Here is a 23,963-nt window from a genome sequence, read left to right on the forward strand (position 1 = left end):
CTTGCTTATATCAATTTCAGAAGTATATTTTATTGCATTTAAAACTTAAGATCTTTAATATGAAAAATGTTGGAAATGATAATTGTGTTATCAAAGAAAAATATATAACATTATAAATAGGAAAAATATAGTGGTGTTTTGATGAAAAAAATTGAAACACAGCTGCCTGAAATTTGATACTTGACAAAAATACAACACAAATGACAGAAGAGAGAATCAAGTTATAAAATATAAAAATTAAGAGATAGCCCCACTCCCCCTCAAAAAATAACTCCAAAGGAGTCACTTTTAGATTAACCTGACTCTGTAGAAGTTTATCCATAGTAAAATAACTTTGCCTTGGTTAATAGAAGATCATGCTTTTTTACAAGAGAAAGGAGTTTTTAATCAGTCTCTTTTTCTCATCTCAAATGAATTCAGTATATTGCCCCATCAAATGCACAGACAAAGCTGCCTCTACCGGGCCTTCAAGATAGCCTCCACCTTGAAAATTTTTAACATTTCTCTTTAGGTTTTTGGCTAAAGGCCAACTTGACATCAGTCAGTTCTGGAGTCATAAACTGCTGTCACCTACAAAATCTGAGAGAGAAAAGCACTGGCATCAACTCAGACACTACCCATCTGGCCTGTGAAGTAGTTAAGGCCTTTCCTTTCCTTGCGTTTAATAAATAATTCCCAGTGGAAGCATTTTGTTCCTCAGCTTCAGAGGCTCCTCCAATCCCCTGTCACGGGCAGCAATAACATCTATTTTCTATGAATGCATATATCTGTCTCTCTGGCTTTTTCTGAAGTTTAACAAAAAGAAATGCTTTGGTAAGCTTATTTTGTAGAAGTTTCTAAAGTACAAAGTTTCAGTAGAAAATTTCTCTTTTCTAGGAACACTTCATCGAGGTAATAAAGAACCAAGAATTCCTCCTGCTTCCAGCTAATGAGATTTCAAAACTTTTATGCAGTGATGACATTAATGTTCCTGATGAAGAAACTATTTTCCATGCTCTAATGCAGTGGGTAAGGCATGATGTGCAGGCTAGGCAACAAGACCTAGCAATGCTGCTTTCTTACATCAGACTGCCATTACTTCCACCACAGGTATGGAAACTTACCCAGGTAATGTAAATTATAGTTCTAAACAACAAATAGGCATTAAGCCATTCTTTTTTTTTAATTGTATACAGAGAATTTCTGGTACATGATTTGTTTCACAGAAGGACATGTACAGCCTTCAATTAACAATATTAGTAATGACAACGAGTGAGGAAAAAAGGTTTAAGGAAAAAATCTACAAATGATCCCCGAACTTCAGAATACTCATTAGATTCAGTTTCCTCTCTCACCAAACAGCACTTGTAACAAGCAGGGAAAATGACTAACATAACTCTTTTTCTTTTCCTGCCACCTTCTAGGCAAGGTGATAATAATCATTACAGAAGCATCCCAGAGGAGACCCTAGGAAGGAGTTAGATTCTGGACAATACGTACTAACTAACATGAGTAATTAGCTACTATGATTGAAACCATATTATAATTGCTTCAGATGCATTGGAGCATCATTATAATGGCATCCTCACCATGCATGCCAAAGGACTGTACTAAAAATGATCCTAAAAACAAACGCCCTTGGATAAAACTCAGGATTGACCCACCTCATACTGAATTTTAGTATGTGAAGTTTAGTGAGGTTGGAGTGAAGTCTCATTATATAATTCTAACATTGGTGATAACCACAATTATTTCTCTGTAGCCAACTGATCAGTAGTATATATCATTTATATATATATATATATATATATATATATATATATATATATATGAATATAAGACACATATGTACACTTCATATGCTATATAACTTGTAGCTAAAGTCCTCAAACATCATTCACATTGGAAGGAAGGACTTTTTTGGACCTAATGGATCAGTAGCTTCATAAATGTTAAAATTAATCAATTTGCAAAAAAAATTCTAATTAAATGTTAACATTGAAAAATAGATTTTAATTTGCTGATGATTTCTCTGCTTTTTTTTTTTTACTTTTAGCTGTTAATTAAATCCCATGGAAGTACATATTTACTCTTATTTTTAGTTGAGGTACAGTTGATTTACAATATTATATTAGTTTCAGGTGCACAACATAGTAATTCAAAATTTTTATAGATTATATGCCATTTATATTTATTATAAAATATTGGCTATATTCCCTGTGCTGTACAATATATCCTTATAGCTTATTTATTTCATACATAGTGGTTTGCATCTCTTAATCTTCTACCCCTAACTTGTCTCTCCCTGCCTTCCCTCTCCCCACTAGTAAACACTAGTTCTCTATATTTGTTATTCTGTTTCTTTTTTTTTAATTGAAGTATAGTTGATTTACAGTGTTATGTTAGTTTCAGATGTATAGCAGAGTATTCCAGTTATGTATACATATATATATATGTATGTATATATATATATATATATATGTACATACATATATATATTTTATTTCAGGTTCTTTTCCATTATGGATTATTACAAGATATTGCATATAGTTCCCTGTGCTATATAGTAGGTCCTTGTTGTTTATCTATTTTATATTTAGTAGCCTATATCTGTTAATCCCAAACTCCTGTATTATCCCTCCCCCCCTTCCCCTTTGATAACCATAAGTTTGTTTTCTACATCTCCGAGTCTGTTTCTGTTTTGTAAATTAGTTCATTTGTACCATTATTTTTAGATTTGCATATAAGTGATATCATACGATATTTGTTTTTCTCTGATTAACCTCACTTAGTATGATAATCTCTAGGTCCATCCATGTTGCTGCAAATGGCATTATTTCATTCTTTTTCGTGGCTGAGTAATATTCCATTGTATACATATATCACATCTTCTTTATCCATTCATCTGTCCATGGACACTTAGATTGCTTCTATGTCTTGGCTATTGTAAACAGTGCTACTATGAACATTGGGGTGCATGTAACTTTACAAATTAAAGTTTTCTTCTTTTCCAGATATATGCCCAGGAGTAAGATCGCTGGATCATATAACTCTATTTTTAGTTTTCTAAGGAACCTCCATATTGTTCTCCATAGTGACTGCACAAATTTACATTCCCACCAACAATGTAGGAGGGTTCTCTTTGCTCCACACCCTCTCCTGTATTTATTTTTTTTGTAGTCTGTTTCTTTTTTGCTGTGTTCACTAGTTTGGATCACTTTTTTTAGATTCCACATATAAGTGATACCATACAGTCTTTGTCATTGTCTGATTTATTTTGCTGAGGATAATACCCTCCAGGACCTTCCTTGTGGTTGCAAATGGCAAATTTTCATTATTTTTTATGGCTGAGTAGTATTCCATTGTATACAGTGTGTGTGTGTGTGTGTGTATACATATATATATGTGTATATATATGTGTGTGTGTATATATATATATATATATATATGTATATATATACCACATCTTCTGGTGAGTGGGGCTATGTCCCTGCTCAGTTAATTACTTCACCTGAGGCATGTCAGTACTGGTGCCTATAGGCTGTTCGGTGGGGGCAGGTCTGGGTCCTAAGGCTAATAAGCTAGAAGGAGGATTCCAAAAAGGCCCTTACCAGGACCAGTGTCCACACGACAGAATGAGCTCCCACAAATGGCTGCTGCCAGTGTCTGACACCAGGGTGAGCTCTGGTTGCCTATTGCCTTTCCTATTGACTCTCTAAGATCAGCAGGAAGATCTGACACAGTCTCCTTTCAAGTTACTGCTTCTGCCCTGGATCTCAGAGCATGTGAGATTTTGTGTGCACCCTTTAAATATGGAGTCTCCATTTTCCACAGCCCTCTGAGTCTCCTGAATGTAAGCCCTGCTGGCCTTTGAAGCCAAATAGTCTGGTTTCTTGTCTTCCTGGTGCAGAACTCTTAGGCTAGGGAGCCCAATGTGGAGCTTGGAGCCCAATGTGGGGCTTAGGCCCCTCGCTTTTTGGGGAGAACTTCTGAAGTTGTAATTATTCTCCTGTTTGTGGGTCACCCACACTGGGATTATGGCTCTTGACTATATTGTGAATCTACCCCTCCTACCCAACTTGTGGTTCCTTCTTTACATCTTTAGTTGTAGATGATCTTTTGTGGTAGGTTCTGGTCTTTTTCATCAATAGTTATCCTATAAATAGTTGTAATTTTTGTGTGCCTGGGAGAGGAGTTGAGCTCAGAGTCTTTATTCTCTGCCATCTTTGGAACTCCCGGGACATATTTACTCTTAAGCCAGGGGCTTCTTTGAAACTCAGTTTCTCAGGCCCCCACCACAGACCAAGGGAAATGATTTATTGGGTTGAGGCCAAGGAATCTGTATTTTAACAAGTTCTCCAGATGATTCTTAGATATGCAAAAATTTGAAACACACTGGTGTAAAGGATCAGAAGCCCTTAACTTTATACTGCTATTAAGTCTACATGACCTTTTTTCAGCAAAGGGTTTAGTTGGACTTTTCTTAATTTATTGGAATAACAGTAAATATCCAGCTGAAACACACAACCAGTGGTACCTTGGCTTCCCACTCCTGAATATGCCTAGAATGTGGGATTGTGTGAATTTTTCCTCATGATGGTAGTAGTAGGTAATCTTATACAACTATTCTAGAAATGAAATATATGAAGAGACTGGTGATAAATGTCTGAAGAATATTTTTGAAAGAAAAAAAAATTGCATAGCCTAGTTTTCAAACCTATTTGCTACAGTGTATGCATTAAGGAAATACCTGGGGTCTCACCAGTCAAGTCAAAACAGTAATCCATCAGGGATAAAAAGTGGGGTGAGAGCAGGGTTGAGGTTAACCAGTGAAGAACAGGAAACTTCAGGGGGAAGTTTTATGGGGTAAAATTAGCACCTCCATTCCAACAACCTTCTTGCTGTTCCTATCAATTCCTATGATACTGTGGACTGCAGACTCCAAGGAACCAATCTAAATGACCCTTGGAAAATTCTGAACAATACTCTTCACTTCTCTTCAACTCATCTCAGGAAGAATACTTTACCTAGCTTTTATCCCATTCACTTAGGGTCATATTAGCTGCTGGGCAATAATGGTTAGAAAGGATTGATCTCATGTACTATTGGTGATGAATTACCTAGTTACTAATACATGTACTTTACTGGTGTACACATGTACATGTACAGATAAAAAGCACCTGCTTCGTGCTTTGATTTGACGATAAAGATGCAGCCCCTATGGTGATATAATTTTGTTTAATATATTTATTTATTTATTTATTTATTTATTTAGGGCTGCATTGGTTCTTCGTTGCTGTTCATGGGCTTTCTCTAGTTGTGGCAAATGGGGGCTATTCTTCACTGTGGTGCATGGGTTTCTCATTGCGGTGGCTTCCCTTTGTTGAGGAGCTCATGCTCAGTAGTCGTGGCAAACAGGCTCCTCGGCATGTGGGATCTTTCTGCACCAGGACTCGAACCCGTGTCCCCTGCATTGGCAGATGGATTCTTAACCACTGCGCCACCAGTGAAGTCCTGATATTATTTTAATTGTGCATGTTTGTGCCATATCCCCTAAATCAACCGAAAAGGTGGCTGCTTCTCTAGCGGGTCAGGAGGTGTTTGCTCTGTGCAGACACAGCCATTCACTTTGCTTTCAGTAACACATTTTATGAGTGCTTTTTCACTTTCACTCCTGGAGATTACATGTACATACTCAAAAGAGGAAAAATATGTCAAATAAATGTGCATTAATAAATTAGCTACTACCATGAGGCTTTTCATCATAAAATATGTTACTGAGTAACTTAACATATTAAATAATAACACATATATTAGAATTAGCTGGAGTTTTCTCCAAATTTATATAAATGAAAATGCTATTTCTAATGTTTGCTCTTCACTTCATATACATGCATCATTACTTTTCAGTTACTGGCAGATCTTGAAAACAGTTCCATGTTTACTGGTGATCTTGAGTGTCAGAAGCTCCTGATGGAAGCTATGAAGTATCATCTCTTACCTGAGAGAAGACCCATGATGCAAAGCCCTCGGACGAAGCCTAGAAAATCAACTGTGGGAGCACTTTATGCTGTGGGAGGCATGGATGCTATGAAAGGTAACAGGAACAAATTAATTACTTTAGAAAGTATCATTCAAAAAAGATGTATTCTCCACACGCACCAAACTATGAGGGCAGTATTAAAGCTACATATAAATGTGTGCATCTAAAACATTTCTTATAAAAAAGGTAATATAAATATTGTGACCTCCTATTTTATTCTTACATTATGGGACATAACCCTTTCATTAGTGTTTCCTCAACTCCTAAGAGGTACTTTTCCCTTATGACAGCAATATTTATTTATTTATTTATTTATTTATTTATTTATTTATTTATTTATTGCTCTCGGGATACAATTAATTTCTTTTTATTGAAGTATAGACTTACAATATTATATTAGTTTCAGGTAAACTGCATAGTGATTCAGTATTTTTGCAGATGATACTTCATTATAGGTTATTACAAGAAAATGGCTTTAATTTCCTGTAGTATACAGTATATACTCACTGCTTACCTATTTTATACATAGTAGTTTGCATCTGTTAATCCCATACCCTTAATTTGTCCCTCCCTCCTTCTCTATCACCTTTGGTAACCACTGGTTTGTTTTCTATATTTGTGTGTCTGTTTCTGTTTTGGATATACATTCATTAGTATTATTTTAGATTTCACATATAAATGATATACAGTATTTGTCACTCTGACATTTCACTAAGCATAATATATTTTTATTAGTTTCTGCTTTATAACAAAGTGAATCAGTCATACATATACATCTGTTCCCATATCTCTTCCCTCTTGTGTCTCCCTCCCTAGCACTCTCCCTATCCCACCCCTCCAGGCGGTCACAAAGCACCGAGCTGATCTCCCTGTGCTATTCGGCTGCTTCCCACTAGCTATCTACCTTACATTTGGTAGTGTATATATGTCCATGCCTCTCTCTTCTTTGTCACAGCTTACCCTTCCCCCTCCCCATATCCTCAAGGCCATTCTCAGGTAGGTCTGTGTCTTTATTCCTGTTTTACCCCTAGGTACTTCATGACATTTTTTTCTTAAATTCCATATATATGTGTTAGCATACGGTATTTGTCTTTCTCTTTCTGACTTACTTCACTCTGTGTGACAGACTCTAGGTCAATCCACCTCATTACAAATAGCTCAATTTCATTTCTTTTTATGGCTGTGTAGTATTCCATTGTATATATGTGCCACATCTTCTTTATTCATTCATTGGATGATGGGCACTTAGGTTGTTTCCATCTCCAGGCTACTGTGAATAGAGATGCGATGAACATTTTGGTACATTAATCTTTGAATTATGGTTTTCTCAGGGTATATGCCTAGTAGTGGGATTGCTGGGTCATATGGTATTTCTATATGTAGTTTTTTAAGGAACCTCCATACTGTTCCCCATAGTGGCTGTACCAATTCACATTCCCATCAGTAGTGCAAGAGTATTCCCTTTTCACCACAACCTCCTCAGCATTTATTGTTTCTAGATTTTTTGATGATGGCCATTCTGACTGGTTGGAGATGATATCCCATTGTAGTTTTAATTTGCATTTCTCTAATGATTAATGATGTTGAGCATTCTTTCATGTGTCTGCTGGCAGTCTGTATATCTTCTTTGGAGAAATGTCTATTTAGGTCTTCTGCCCATTTTTGGATTGGTTTGTTTGTTTTTCAGATATTGAGCTGCATGATGTGCTTATAAATTTTGGAGATTAATCCTTTGTCAGTTGCTTCATTTGCAAATACTTTCTCGCTTTCTGGCGGTTGTCTTTTTGTTTTGTTTATGGTTTCCTTTGCTGTGCAAAAGATTTGTAGTTTCATTAGGTCCAATTTGTTTATTTTTGTTTTTATTTCCATTTCTCTAGGAGGTGGGTCCAAAAGGATCTTGCTGTGATTTATGTCATAGAGTGTTCTGCCTATGTTTTCCTCTAAGAATTTGATAGTTTTTGCCCTTATATTTAGGTCTTTAATCCATTTTGAGCTTATTTTTGTGTATGGTGTTAGGGAGTGATCTAATCTCATACTTTTACATGTCCCTGTCTAATTTTCCCAGCACCACTTTTTGAAAAGGCTGTCCTTTCTCCACTGTACATTCCTGCCTCCTTTATCAAGGATAAGTTGACCATATGTGTGTGGGTTTATCTCTGGGCTTTCTATCCTGTTCCATTGATCTATCTTTCTGTTTTTCTGCTAGTACCACACTGTCTTGATTACTGTAGCTTTGTAGTATAGTCTGAAGTCAGGGAGCCTGATTCCTCTAGCTCCGTTTTTTGTTCTCAAGATTGCTTTGGCTACTCAGGGTCTTTTGTTTTTCCAAGCAAATTTTGAAATTTTTTTTCCAGTTCTCTGAAAAATGCCAGTGGTAGTTTGATAGGGATTGCATTGAATCTGTAGATTGCTTTGGGTAGTAGACTCATTTTCACAATATTGATTCTTCCAAACCAGGAACATGGTATATCTCTCCATCTATTTTTATCATCTTTAATTTCTTTCATCAGTGTCTTATTATTTTCTTCGTACAGGTCTTTTGTCTCCTTAGGTAGGTTTATTCCTAGATATTTAATTATTTTTGTTGCAATGGTAAATGGGAGTGTTTTCTTGATTTCACTTTCAGATTGTTCATCATCAGTGTACAGGAATTCCAGAGATTTCTGTGCATTAATTTTGTATCCTGCTACTTTACAAAATCCATTCATTAGCTCTATTAGTTTTCTGGAAGCATCTTTAGGATTCTCTATGTATAGTATCATGTCATCTGCAAACAGTGACAGCTTTACTTCTTCTTTTCCAATTTGGATTCCTTTTATTTCCTTTTCTTCTCTGATTGCTGTCGCTAAAACTTCCAAAACTATGTTGAATAAGAGTGGTGAGCGTGAGCAGCTTTATCTTGTTCCTTATCTTAGTGGAAATGGTTTCAATTTTTCACCGTTGAGGACGATGTTGGCTGAGGGTTTGTCATATATGGCCTTTAATATGTTGAGGAAAGTTCCCTCTATGCCTGCTTTCTGCAGGGTTTTTATCATAAATGGGTTTTGAGTTTTGTCGAAAGCTTTCTCTGCGTCGATAGAGATGATCATATGGTTTTCTCCTTCAATTTGTTAACATGGCTTATCACACTGATTTGAATATATTGAAGATTCCTTGCATTCCTGGAATAAACTCCACTTAATCATGGTGTATGATCCTTTTAATGTGCTGTTGGATTCTGTTTGCTAGTATTTTGCTGAGGATTTTTGCATCTCTATTCATCAGTGACATTGGCCTGTAGTTTTCTTTCTTTGTGACATCCTTGTCTGGTTTTGGTATCAAGGTGATGGTGGCCTCATAGAATGAGTTTGGGAGTGTTTCTCCCTCTGCTATATTTTGAAAGAGTTTGAGAATGATAGGTGTTAGCTCTTCTCTAAATGTTTGATAGAATTCGCCTGTGAAGCCATCTGGTCCTGTGCTTTTGTTTGTTGGAAGATTTTTTATCACAGTTTCAATTTCAGTTCTTGTGATTGTTCTCTTCATATTTTCTATTTCTTCCTGATTCAGTCTTGGCAAGTTGAGTTTTTCTAAGAAGTTTTCCATTTCTTCCAGGTTGTCCATTTTATTGGCATAGAGTTGCTGTAGTAATCTCTCATGATCTTTTGTATTTCTGCAGTGTCAGTTGTTACTTCTCCTTTTTCATTTCTAATTTTATAGATGTGAGTCTTCTCCCTTTTTTTCTTGAGGAGTCTGGCTAATGGTTTATCAATTTTGTTTATCTTCTCAAAGAACTAGCTTTTAGTTATATTGATCTTTGCTCTCATTTCCTTCATTTCCTTTTCATTTATTTCTGATCTGATCATTATGATTTCTTTCCTTCTGCTAACTTTGGGGGTTTTTGTTCTTCTTTCTCTAATTGCTTTAGGTGCAGGTTCAGGTTGTTTACTCGAGATGTTTCCTGTTTCTTAAGGTGGGATTTTATTGCTATAAACCTCCCCCTTAGAACTACTTTTGCTGAGTCCCATAGGTTTTGTGTTGTCATGTCTCCATTGTCATCTGTTTCTAGGTATTTTTTTATTTCCTCTTTGATTTCTTCAGTGATCACTTCGTTATTAAGTACTGTATTGTTTAGCCTCCATGTGTTTTTATTTTTTGCAGATCTTTTCCTGTAATTGATGTCTAGTCTCATAGCATTGTGGTCAGAAAAGATACTTGATACAATTTCAATTTTCATAAATTTACCAAGGCTTGATTTGTGACCCAAGATATGATCTATCCTGTAGAATGTTCCATGAGCACTTGAGAAAAATGTGTATTCTGTTGTTTTTGGATGGAATGTCCTATAAATATCATTGAAGTCTTGATGACCAGTGTCCTGAAGTTGGCTCTCCCACCTCAGAGGCACAGCACAGACTCCTGGCTGTAGCACCAAGGGCCTTTCATTCACCCGGCTCAGAATAAAAGGGATAAAAAGTAGAAAGTAAGAATTAGTAGAAAGAAAGAAAGAAAGAAAGAAAGAAAGAAAGAAAGAAAGGAGGGAAGGGGGAGTTCTGGAGGGAGCACAGAGGGAAGGTAGGAAAAAGAAAAAGAGAGAAGATAAAATAAAATAGAATAATGTATGATAAAATATAATAGCATTATTAAAATAAAAAAGTAATTATAAAAAAATAAAAATTAAAAACAAAAAAAAGAAACAAAAAAAAAAAACAAGGAAAAAAGAAAAACGGATGGATAGAACCCTGGGACAAATGGTGGAAGCAAAGCTATATAGACATAATCTCACACAGAAGCATACACATACACATACACTTTCACAAAAAGAGAGCAAGGGGAAAAAATCGTAAATCTTGCTCTGAAAGTCCACCTCCTCAATTTGGAATGATTCGTTGTCTATTCATGTATTCCACAGATGCAGGGTACATCAAGTTGATTGTGGAGTGTTAATCCACTGCTTCTGAGGCTGCTGGGAGAGATTTCCCTTTCTCTTCTTTATTCTCACAGCTCCCGGGTCTCAGCTTTGGATTTGGCCCCACCTCTGCATGTACGTCTCCGGAGGGTGTCTGTTCTTCATTCAGACAGGACGGGGTTAAAGGAGCAGCTGCTTCGGGGGCTCTGGCTCACTCAGGCTCGGGGGAGGAAGGGGTATGGTGTGCAGGGCGAGCCTGTGGCAGCAGAGGCCAGCGTGACGTTGCACCAGCCCGAGGCATGCCATGCACTCTCCCGGGGAAACCATCCCTGGATCCTGGGACCCCGGCAGTGGTCAGCTGCACAGGCTCCCCGCAAAGGGGGCATGGACAGTGACCTGCGCTCACACACAGGCCTCTTGGCGGCGGCAGCAGCAGCCCCAGCATCCCACGCCCGTCTCCGGGGTCCATGCTTTTAGCCGCTGTTCTCGCCCATCTCTGGAGCTCCTTTAAGCAGTGCTCTTAATCCCCTCTCCTTGTGCACCAGGAAACAAAGAGGGAAGAAAAAGTCTCTTGCCTCTTTGGCAGCTCCAGACATTTTCCCGGACTCCCTCTGGGCTAGCTGTGGTGCACTATCCCCTTTAGGCTGTGTTAACGCCGCCAACCCCAGTCGTCTCCCTGCACTCCAACTGAAACCCGAAACCCGAGCCTCAGCTCCCAGCTCCACCCGCCCTGGCGGCCGAGCAGACAAGCCTCTCGGGCTGGTGAGTGCTGGTTAGCACCGATCCTCGGTTCGGGAATCTCTCCGCTTTGCCCTCCGCACCCCTGTTGCTGTGCTCTCCTCCACTACTCCGAAGATTTCCCCCTCCACCACCCGCAGTCTCCACCTGTGAAGGGGCTTCCTAGTGTGTGGAAACCTTTCCTCCTTCACGGCTCCCTCCCACTGGTGCAGGTTCCGTCCCTATTCTTTTGTCTCTGTTTATTCTTGTTTCTTTTGCCCTACCCAGGTACGTGGGGAGTTTCTTGCCTTTTGGGGGGTCTGAGGTCTTCTGTCAACCTTCAATACACCTATTGAAGATGAATTTCTGATGTATCTGTGGGGAGGAAGGTGATCTCCCTGTCTTACTCTTCTGCCATCTTCCCCCAACTCCTCCCTCTGCTCCTCACTAAGCATAATATTTTCTAGGTCCTTCAATGTTACTTCAAATGGCAGAATTTCCCCCTTTTTGTGGCTGAATCCTATTCCATTGTATATATACCTCATCTTTTTTATCCATGTATCTGTTGATGACAGTCAGGTTGCTTCTATACCTTGGCTGTTGTATATTATTCTTCTGTGAACATTGGAGTGCATATATCTTTTTGAATTAGTGTTTTCATTTTTTCTGGATATATTCCCAGGAGTGTAATTTCTGGATCATATGGTAGTTCTATTTTTAGTTTTTTGAGGAAACTTCATACTCTTTTCCATAGTGGTTATACCACTTTACGTTCCCAGCAACAGTGTACAAGGGTTCCCTTTTATCCCCAACCTCTCCAACATTTGTTATTTGAGACTTTTTGATGATAGTCATCTGGTATGTGTGAGGTAATATCTCATTGCAGTTTTGATTGCTTTTCTCTAATAATTAGCAATGCTAAGCATCTTTTCATGTGCCAGTTAGCCATCTGTATGCCTTCTTTCAATAAATGCCTATTCTTCTGCAATTTTTTGATTGTTTTTTTGATATTGAGTTGTATGAGCTATTTATATATTTTAGATATTAACCTGTTGTAAGCCACGTCATTTTCAAATATTTTCTCCCATTACAGAGGTTGCCTTTTCATTTTGTTGGTGGTTTCCTTTGCTGTGCAAAAGCATTTATGCTTAATTAGGACCCACTTGCTTATTTTTGCTTTTATTTCTTTTGCCTTAGGAGACAGAACCAAAAAAATATTGCTATGATTTATGTCAAATAGTGTTCTGCCTGTGTTTTTTTCTAGGAGTTTTATGGTTTCAGGTTTTACAGTTAGGTATTTAAACCATTTTGATTTTATTTTTGTACATGGTGTGAGGGAGTATTCTAATCTCATTGTCCAGTTTTCCCAGAATCATTTGTTGAAGAGTGTCTTTTCTCCATTGTATATTCTTGCCTCCTTTGTCAAAGATTAATTGACCATAGGTGTGTGGGCTTATTTCTGGGCTTTCTATTCTGTACCATTGATCTATGTGTATGTTTTTGTGCCAGTACAATGTTGTTTTGATGACTTTAGCTTTGTAGTATAGTCTGAAGTCTGGAAGGGTGATACCTTCAGCTTTGTTCTTTTTTCTCAAGGTTGCATTGGCAATTTTGGGTCTTTTGTGGTTCTTATGGGAACAATTTTTAAATTTGAGTATTTGCTTTGCAAAATAAGATCTTTTCAGGGAAAACTTAAAGATTTATCATAAATGGAAGGAACGGGGTCCTCCAAATTTGTTTTTTGACAGAAATAGGATAGTGGTCTCTAACTTCTTGCTGTCAATTTCCATATAGGTGCTCAAAGACCAGTTACAAATAAACTTGAAGTGCTGATAACAAGATCAGCAATTCCATCCTGGAATAAAATAATGATTTTACAAAAGAATTTCAACAAATAAGAATAGGGAAAAAATTCTGAAGCCATCATGTCAAGCTTGAATACTTCTTAGAACTTGTTTTTCTATGGTTCTGTCTTTTTACACTTGATTTCTCAGTCTGTAGACCCATGCTGCCAAAACAATGAGGCAAGGACTTTGTAATTAAGAATTGTCTGTGTAGGAAATAAGATCAACCACTTAAAATTTGCCAAGTCATACATAGAAATGTTTTGACACCTTGTAGAAAGTGTTGCAAAAGTCAAAGTTCTGTGCTTCTGGAAACTGATTCTTTTTTTTGGTATGTGTAACTGGAAATTGGAAGACCATATAGGAGACATGTCAATTAATAATAAACCTATTAAACAAAAGCTTGCCAATGCAGTTATTTCCAAAGTAGTAGAGAAACCTCACAGAACTAATGTTCTTCAGAAAATAACAAATACAATGAAATCCTATAATTAATTTCAAGTCTAATAATGATATTTTATTGCATTTTGTTGAATAGAATGAACATTAACATAATTTAAAGGTGTCTTATTTGATATTTATATCAAAAGTGTACTAAGTACAAAATGCAAGCACAACTATGCTTAGTTTCTGATTAAAAAAAAGAGAAAAAAGCCTAACCTGCAGAGTGAGAAATGGAAAACTTTGTGTTTATTGGTTTGGTTTTTTATGTTTGTTACTGTTTTTGTTATTTTTTCAGGTTCCTGTTTTTTAAGTTAATATTACACAAATGAATGTGTTTCACAAGATGGTAATAAGTGTCTACAACTCCTTATTAACTTACAGAAATGAGTGTGAAATGTGAGCCTATGATCCCTTGATTCTACTACCACAGTTTGATATGGAAGGAAGTAACACCATCATTTTGAGACTCTTGGAATACCTAGTGTATGGAAATATAAAAATCTCTATGGGAAGTTGAAGACAACTACAATAATAGTAAAAACTATTATTTTTGTGTACCTGATCCTTGATTGGCATTTTGCAAACATCATTTCTAATCCTCACAATAATGCTACAAGATAGATTTTATTACCCCAATTTTGTAGATGAGGAAACTAAGGTCTTTAAGGTTAGATAGCCAAGCCAAGGGCAAACATCTAGAACTAAGGGAAAGGGAATTATTACTCAAATTTTGTGCTCCTTTTTGCTATACTGCCACTATTTTAGATGAAAGAACAACAACAACAACAAAATTGACCCCTCTCTTTGAGGGTTTTAGAATCTATTTAAAAATCACGGTGAACACTAAGGAGCAAAAAAGGAAAGAAAGAAAGAAAGAAAAAATAAGTAAAGCAAAGCATTAAAGTGGTAGCATTTATCTATATAAATAAGTATTACATTTAAAAAAATATCAATTTACATTCTTTAAAAATTTCTATATGCATGCCTTTTCTTACAGTGTGTTGTTTCATTTATCTTTTTTTAAGATACTTTTTGAACTTTCACATTTGATGTTTAGGAAATACAGTACTTCCTCAGTCTTTAATTACCTTTCTGACTCATACAATTAACTGGAATTAGTTGCTAAATATAGATATCAGACAAGTGGCTGGAGTTAACTATAACTCCTACCGTGTATATTAAAAGAGTCATCAAAAAATTGTAAGTATGATCACAGAGTCAAACATTTTAAGTGGTCAAATGGTAAACTGTGTGCTTTTGTGAATACAAGGTATTCAGTAACCTTTCATTTATTAAAAACAATGAATTCTGAGAGACAATATGGCAGGGGACAAATTAAAAGCTAATATAGTGATTTTTATTTCATTTTAAAAATAGATGGAGGAAATTACCAAACCAGATATATTCACAGCAGGAACTATCATGTTCCAAACAATACTATAAAGTTTGGCTGTTTTTGTTCCCTCTTGAATAGATCATAAGTGAGGGTTGAATAGGATCTTTGAAATGAAATAAGAAACAATATTTGCAACGTTTAAGTGCAGAAGGCTGATATACATAGAAAAATTATGAAGTGAGTCCTAAAGAGAGAGATTAGTTAAAAAAATAATCTAAGTTTTCCCATCAATATAGAGCTTCCATAATAAGCTAGCTAGAGGATTTACATTTTGATTAGTTGGAGCAATTGTGGAAATAGGCAAATGGGCTAAAGAAATTTTCAGAATTCAAGATACAGAACTATAAGTCATATATGTTCATAGATGCAAATAGTAGATATGGGGTAAATTTATCTTTTATATTTTATCTAATGTCTGGAAAAAATAACTTGGCATGAAGCAGACTACATCACTTCAATGTAAATCTTCAACATACAGCTGATTTATGTAACCTTCTACAATTTCCTAAATTACTTCACCATTAATAACTCCATAGTCTCAATAATTAGTGTACCCTAGCCTTCATTTCCTAATCTAAATTGGCTTTTTGGTAAATTCCACTAATGAAAAGAGTTCAAAATGAAAAGTTAAAATAGAAAACAGTGGATAGGAAGACAGATGTGGGAAGATTGGAATGAAGAAGTGGAAAGATATGAAAACAGACAGAGAAAATTGACTGCTTGACAGAGTGAAAGTAGATGTTGAGTTTGTTTGCAGGTATTCCATGTGTAACAGTATCATCCAGAGACATTTATTATAGAAAAGCTAAGTGGTGTTATTTGACCTCTCAGCAATAAATATAGTCAATAGAGCAATTGCTATCTGTAAATCAGCATTCAGACAAATCCACATTGTCATTGAAAGATGCAGGGATTAAAGAGAAAGAGTAAATGTGTGCCTGTGTATTCACATGTTTTTATTGTGAAAATCCAAACTCTTGAGACAAAAATACTTATAGTGCACTCTTCACCAGAAAAGACCTAAAAAGATATAAACACTGTTTCCATTAGTCCAATATGAAAAGAAAAACTATCAGAAGCAGCCATAGATATAATATACACTCGGTCTAAATCCCTATACTGTAGCCTTATAATTCGCCAGTGAAAAGGCTTCAGATATTAACTGTTTTCATCTTAACTAATGGATTATATTTTCTCCACAAATCTCCCAGTAGAACAACAGAAAAGTGTTTTTGCTTATTCCTATGGTTGGCATTGTGAAATTTGGCTGAAATTCCCTAAATCTCTCACAAGCTGTCTTAGGTGCGCTATGCATGTGAATCGTCTAATTCTTTCATATCTTACTTCGGTTATTAGAAACTTTCCTGTTGTGCAGAATCAATTTTTATTAAAAAAATAGCAGCAGCTATTGTTGATGACTGGTAAAAAGCATTGCCTTCATGGGTAATGATTTATTATGAAGTAGTGACAATTTGCTGTGGCAGTAGTGACAGTATACTATGGTAGTAAACTTGGTATTTCAGTAATTGAGTAAAAAATTGAACTTTTATTAACACATAAAAAGGTAATACCTCAGAATTGCATTATTAATTATAATACATAAATAATATAAATATAAATAATTATATTATTAATTATAATCCTTTGTGTTACCATCATGGAACATTATGTGAATCAACACTGAAGTTCCATTTAAAAGTAATTTTCATTTCTTTTCTTTTAGTCGTTTGTATTTTAAATCAACCCACACACACACCAAACTGAATAAAATAAAAGGGCATAAATTAGTATATTGAATGGTCATAGGTAATTAAAACCATAAGGGATATGTAAACAGTCAGTAATAGATTCCGAAGTAATTTTTGGTTGTAAAATATGGTGTTTGACACCTGTGTTAGTACTACCAATAGCTTATTATAGCCAAAGAAGCCAGTATAAGCATGTAAATTATATATATTAAATAAACTATTTTATTCTGACTCCTCCATTTGGATTCAGAAGTGTCGAAATATTATCCTTACCTTGCCTCCCAGGTTTGAGAATCATCTGGACTACTTATTTTAATTTGAGTTGCAATCACTGATTCTATGCTATAAATGATAGATACAGAAATATAATATGAATGATGCCAATTAAAATTTTTATACAAGCAACTTTTACCGTTGTTCAACATTTCTTTAACAGGTACCACTACAATCGAAAAATATGACCTCAGGACCAACAGCTGGCTTCATATTGGCACCATGAGTGGCCGTAGGCTTCAGTTTGGAGTTGCTGTTATTGATAATAAGCTCTACGTCGTGGGAGGAAGAGATGGTTTAAAAACTTTGAATACTGTGGAATGTTTTAATCCAGTTGGCAAAATCTGGACGGTGATGCCTCCCATGTCAACACACAGGCATGGCTTAGGTAAGAGCTTAATGTTACATAGTTTATAAAGAATGTACCGTTAGTAGAGCTTTTTAAAAATTAAATTAAGCTGGAATACACTAACTAATATGTATAAAATAGATAACTAATGAGAACCTGCTGTATAGCACAGGGAACTCCGCTGTAGAGTAGAAACTAAAACAACGTTGTAAAACAACTATACTCCAATTAAAAATAAATAATAAAGGTCATCCATCTGAAAAAAAATTAATTAAAATTAAATTAAGCTGCACGTCACTGATATTTAGCCAAACGCTTAGTGAAAATGTTTCCAAAATGCTGAAAAGCTTAAGCAAATGATAAAAGACTGTGAAAGTTTTTTCTTGTTTCAGATGTCATACTTGTTGTAATCCTATCTCCATTCTACCGGTATTTTAAAGGGGTCCCACTTCAGGAAGGATAAAAACTTTTAGAAGGAATACATTGTTGAAGAGCACGAAACTACAACAGAGAGGTTTTTTTTGTTTTTTTGTAAACTCAATTTAGAGAAAGAACACTTGATAATGGAGAGACATTGTTTCTTTATTTCATTGTTTCAAGGGACTAGTTTCTAGTGTCCCTTCACATAAGAAGCAAATCTATATTTAGGCAAAAGCTTTAGGTTACAGTTTGAAGGCAGAAATATTTAGAAAAAAACACTTTGGTTGAGAGTAGCTCTAAATTATACTTAATCCAGAGGTTCCAAAAATGTTTAAGAAGGAATGGAGACTTCTGGAACAGTGGGGAACTTTGATTTTCCTGTGCATTTGTCAAGGTATATCTTTCTTCGTGATAGACGTCATACAATTCAATAACATAGAGTTTCTTAAAAAAAAAAAAAGCCGAATAATTGCATTGTTCTTTAAGAACTGACTTTTACACAGATTAAGCATGCCATATCCAGGACTGGTATTATTTGCCCCAAAATATCTGATAAATTATCTATATCAAATGATAGACTATGTAATTATTCATCTCAGTTCTGTCAGTGTGATTTTTAGAATACATATCTTACAGAGAAATCAGAGCAAATTGTTAAATTGTTAAATTCTAATTGATATTACTAAAGCGATAGGAGAGGTGATGAGGGTATAACTGAGAGGCGGATTGAGATGGTGAAGAAGGTAAGGTGGGGAGGAACAAGATACGTGAATTCACAGAGCAGATGAGAAACAGAAAGGGGCTATTTATAGTATCTACTGGAACAAATTTCTAACTAAACCTCAAAAATCCCTGTCTACTGAGTTATATCATGGGAATCATTTTTTTTATCCCTATAATAAAAATCAGGGATTAGAAAGACTTATCACAGTTAGCCTACAATTCTAAGATTTATCTAAGATTCAATATCATACCTCATTTATCACTTACATTAGAAAAATAACATTGAAATTATGCCAGAAAAGAAATCAGCTTCCCTTTTCTATTAATCCTGAGAAAAGGTGTTTCCCACTACTTCCTTTGACTTCAGCATTACAACCATGATACCCTAACTATGCCTGAAAGTTTCCTAGGGTTAAAAGACTATATTCACTTTTATATCAAGATCAGTAAATTATTCATTAAATGATTATTTACAAAACCATTTAAGAGATACAAAGAAATTTTTAAGCAGTCAGTTCCTTAAAAATGAAAAAAAAAAAAAAAAAAGCATCCATTGTGTGTGGCCTACCTAGGTGAACTCTCATGCTATTTTTACACTTTAGGCGTAGCCACACTTGAAGGACCAATGTACGCTGTTGGTGGTCATGATGGATGGAGTTATCTAAACACTGTAGAAAGATGGGACCCTGAGGGACGTCAGTGGAATTATGTGGCCAGTATGTCAACACCTAGAAGCACCGTTGGTGTTGTCGCATTAAACAACAAGTGAGTAAACCCAAGCATTCATGTTTTTGTTCCCATTTCATGTGATACAGCACTTCAGTGATGTGATCCACCAATCAATAAGCATTCCCAGTGACCAGGACATCCTAGTTATCGATAGTAGAAGGTCTTTATTGGAACTCTCCCTTCCTTATGATGGAAAATACTTGTCTAAAATGAATATTTAATTAAATATTCTGTAGTCCTTTGCTACTCCAGTCTGGTCCTGAGATCAGTAGCATCAGCATTACCTGAGGTCTATTTAGAAAAGCTGAATCTTAGCCCCAACCTAGACCCTCTGAATCAGGATAGACATTTTAACAAGATCCTCAAGTGACTTGTGTGTACATTAAATTTGAGAAGCAAACCAGTTCCAATCTTACCCTCAATAAACTACCATTTTTTTACATTATAACTTATACTTGACTTATCAAAATTTTGGTAAGTCTTTGTAATAGACCAAGTCTTTTTGTTGTTTACCATTCACTCTCCTGAGCATTTTAGAACTACAACTAGTACCATCGTTCTGAATCTTTCCCTCTTCCTGATCTTTTGCCTATAAGAGAAGCTAATATATTGAAACCCAATGATGTTAGAGGTTTCTACGAGCTTGAATTGTTCTTCTTGCAGGTAATTATGTACTTTCTGACAAGGAACCTTTGGAGATAATGACCAGCATATAGGAGAGACTTGAATGATGAAAAATTCAGACACCAGGATGGGTCAGTGGCAGGAGGCAGCCTTGTGTGTCTGTACTGGCTATGCATATACATAAAGCCAATATCTAATCACATAACTGGGTTCTGTAGAAATTTCAATACAATTTCAATTAAAATTCAATTTCAATTCAACACCTTGTGCAAGGAGTAGGAAATGTCTATAGTTAAGAGGAGACCCAGACTTACAGTGTCTTAGAGCTTAAAATTCTCCTAAATCTGATTATCTCTTGCCTAACCTGAATGATATCAGGTGACTCAGTAGCAATCTCCTACCTATTACAGAAGAAGCTGAAATCATAGAATCTGACTAATTTAATTTTATCTTTCTGACTTGCTATTGTTCACAATTGAGCTTGAAGGGTAATTATAGACATATAGTTTAATAAATGGTTATCTTCTTTATTGATGCAGGATTAAATTTAAATTAGATTAAAAATACTGCTCATGAAAAGAATTGGCATTTAAAATTTATGAGAGAAATGTCATAGCCAATATATCTTTCTAGGGAAAAAAAATCCGGTTTCTAGGTTTTATTCTATTCCCTTAGTTACTTATTAAATTAATATCTTCTTAGTTACATTTTTTTACACTAAATAAAATAGTTAATAGAAAACAACAGGGATTCTAATGCTAAGCAATTAAACCTAGCTAAAATTGTATGGTTGCCATAGTTGGGTTTTGGAAGCATCTTACCTTTCTTTAAAAATGTTTAGATTTATTGAGGTTTAACTGACAAATACTACCAACAATTTTGATATCTCCCTTCTTTCTCTGTACTTCATTTCCAATGGGATCCTTTAATCTATTATGTTATGTCACAGTAACTTTCAAAAAAATGATGAAACAGAGGTTTAGGGTAAGGTAGACCTTAAAAAATGCCTTTAGGTAACTATCCATTCACAAATTCAGGCCATTCACTGTAAAATACTAAGGGAGTAGAATACACAGTTCAATACTTTGCACAAGGTTCTGTCACTTTCATTCTATGCACAAATGTACACACACACACACACACACACACACACACACACACACTTCTGTCTTTTTTCTAGGCTATATGCTATTGGTGGACGTGATGGAAGTTCCTGCCTCAAATCTATGGAATACTTTGACCCACATACTAACAAATGGAGTCTGTGTGCTCCAATGTCCAAAAGACGTGGAGGTGTGGGAGTTGCAACATACAATGGATTCGTATATGTTGTTGGGGGTCATGATGCCCCTGCTTCTAACCATTGCTCCAGACTTTCTGACTGTGTGGAACGGTAAAATATTCCTTTTTATTCATGTGTTTATTTGGTTATGTGTTTTATTCAGAAATGAGAAGGATTTTTAAGTAGTCTTCCAAATAAGTATTAATTCTTACAGAGGTATAATCCTCTGTAAAGTTGTACACTTACTCCTAGGCTCGAAATATTGTGAAGAAATCCTCCTTATGCGTTCCAGATTCATCATAAGAAATGTATAAAAAGAATGTGTTATTTTATCATTTGATAGTCACCCTATAAAATGAGACAAAAGTAATGAAATAATAAATAAATTTTATTACAAGCTATATCATTCAACTATTCACCAGCTCAAATCAAAATAACTTTACTGTTTTGAAAACAAAATCAATCCTCAAAGGGTGAAGGCTTATCACTACAAAATAAACTTAAAGAATTCCCAAAGAGAAGTGTTAAGAATGTTCTGAACAATGACTGTATTGCATTAAGTATTTAATTTCCAAAGGTAACTTCTTTGAATGGAAGACATTCATCTGTACAAAGTGCACTGTGTTTTTTAAAATGTCAGTCATATTACTTTGTTGTTTTACTATTCATATTCCCTTTCAAGATAGAAAAATATATATCTATATGCACAAACATAACAGTTGATAATATTAACCACATTCCAGTGACAAATTTACTGTCAGTCAGGTTATCAGAATTCAGAAGACAGAGATCAATATGAACGGAGTCCTCAAGGGAAATTCATGAACTAGATAGAATTTGGACTTTGTAGGCATAAAAAGAATGGAGGGAATTTCAGGTCTAGGAAAAAGCACAGCCAAAACGTGAATATAAAGGAGAAATCTTCATAGATATTGGCAGAGACTTTAGGTTGAAACAATTTGGAAGAGCAATTCAAAAACACAATTAAGCACCAAATTTTTTGATAGCCTGAAATGTCAAGGTGGAAACTTTTGGATTTCATCTTGTAGGCAAAAGGATAATTAAATTTGAAGAAATGGAATATCACAAAGAAAATAATTTGGGGGAAATTGATTTAACAATGATATGTAGGATATAATGTAAGGAAAAAAGACTAAAGGAAAGAATACGAATATTATTTTTCTTCTGAAAAGCATAATTGATGATGCTAACACTTCATTTCTTATAAGGAATAATTGATTTATGATAGACTTTTTCTTTTTTTTTCTGTTTTTTAAAGTTTAATCATAAGTGACGAGCTCCCTGCTACTCAGTGTATATCTGGAATACTTTTCCTGAGATTGGATCTTAAGAGATGCAAACAAATTTTATTTTAACATTATGCAAAACATAAAACAGTTCAATTACTGTCTCAAAATATAATATATTATAGTCAAATATATGTGACACTGAGATTATCCATATCAGTTTTCCCCAAAGTTAGGAAAGTAGTAGTTGATCACCTCTTCATTATGCTAGATATTTTTAGTGTGGCAAAATATACATCACATAAAATTTACAGTTTTAACCATTTTTAACTGCACAACTCAGTGGCATTAAATACATTTACATTGGTGTGAAAACATTACCAACATCCATCTCCAGAAATATTTTTCATTTCCTCAAGCAGAAACTCCATTCTTATTAAAGAAATAAATCCCCATTCTTCCCTCACCTCAGTCACTGGCAGCCACCATTTTACTTTCAATTTCTATGAATTTCATATTTATAGGTACCTCATAAAAGTGGAATAATAAATAATCCTTTGGTGTCTGGCTTATTTTATTTAGCCTAGCAATAATTATTCAAGGCTCATCCATGTTATAACATTTATCCAAGCTTCCTTTCCTTTTAAAGCTGAAAAAATATTATATTATATGTGCATACAACATCATTTTCTTTATCCATTCATTTGTCAATGCACAAATGTGTTGCTCCACCTTTTGTCTACTGTGAATAATGCTGCTAGGATATAGGTGTACAAATATCTGGTTGAGCCTTTGCTTTCAATTCTTTCGGGTATATACACAGAAGTAGAGTTGCTTTATCATATGGCAATTCTATTTTTAAATGTTTTATTTTTAACATCTTTATTGGAGTATAACCATTTTGCAATGGTGTGTTAGTTCCTGCTGTATAACAAAGTGAATCAGCTATATGTATACATATATCCCCATACCCCTTCCCTCTTTCATCTTCCTCCCACGATCCCTAGATCCCTCCAGGGGGTCACAAAACACCAAGCTGATCTCCCAGTGCTATGCAGCTCCTTCCCACTAGCAATTTTACATTTGGTAGTGTATATATGTCCATGCCACACTCTCACTGTATCTCAGCTTACTCTTCCACCCCCATGTCCTCAATTCTATTCTCTACATCTGCATCTTTATTCCTGTCCTGCCCCTAGGTTCTTCAGAACCATTTTTTTTAGATTCTATGTATATGTGTTAGCATATGGTATTTGTTTT

General features: G+C 35.3%; 1 protein-coding gene across 3 annotated transcripts in view; it reads left to right on the plus strand.

The window, feature by feature from the left end:
- Positions 1 to 23,963, plus strand: part of KLHL4 (kelch like family member 4) — a gene marked incomplete at both ends in the record, with an annotated part of 120,590 nt that overhangs the window by 71,731 nt on the left and 24,896 nt on the right. The window contains 5 exons of one of the 3 annotated variants that reach the window (XM_079727822.1): positions 877 to 1,089; positions 5,890 to 6,076; positions 17,493 to 17,717; positions 19,424 to 19,586; positions 21,355 to 21,567. In XM_079727822.1, the coding sequence (XP_079583948.1) occupies positions 877 to 1,089; positions 5,890 to 6,076; positions 17,493 to 17,717; positions 19,424 to 19,586; positions 21,355 to 21,567 (1,001 nt within the window). The remainder of the gene's footprint in view (positions 1 to 876; positions 1,090 to 5,889; positions 6,077 to 17,492; positions 17,718 to 19,423; positions 19,587 to 21,354; positions 21,568 to 23,963) is intronic. The other 2 variants (XM_079727823.1, XM_079727824.1) reach the window with 2 other exon arrangements.

This window comes from Hyperoodon ampullatus (genome assembly GCF_949752795.1).
Source record: "Hyperoodon ampullatus genome assembly, chromosome: X".
Lineage (NCBI taxonomy): Eukaryota > Metazoa > Chordata > Mammalia > Artiodactyla > Ziphiidae > Hyperoodon > Hyperoodon ampullatus.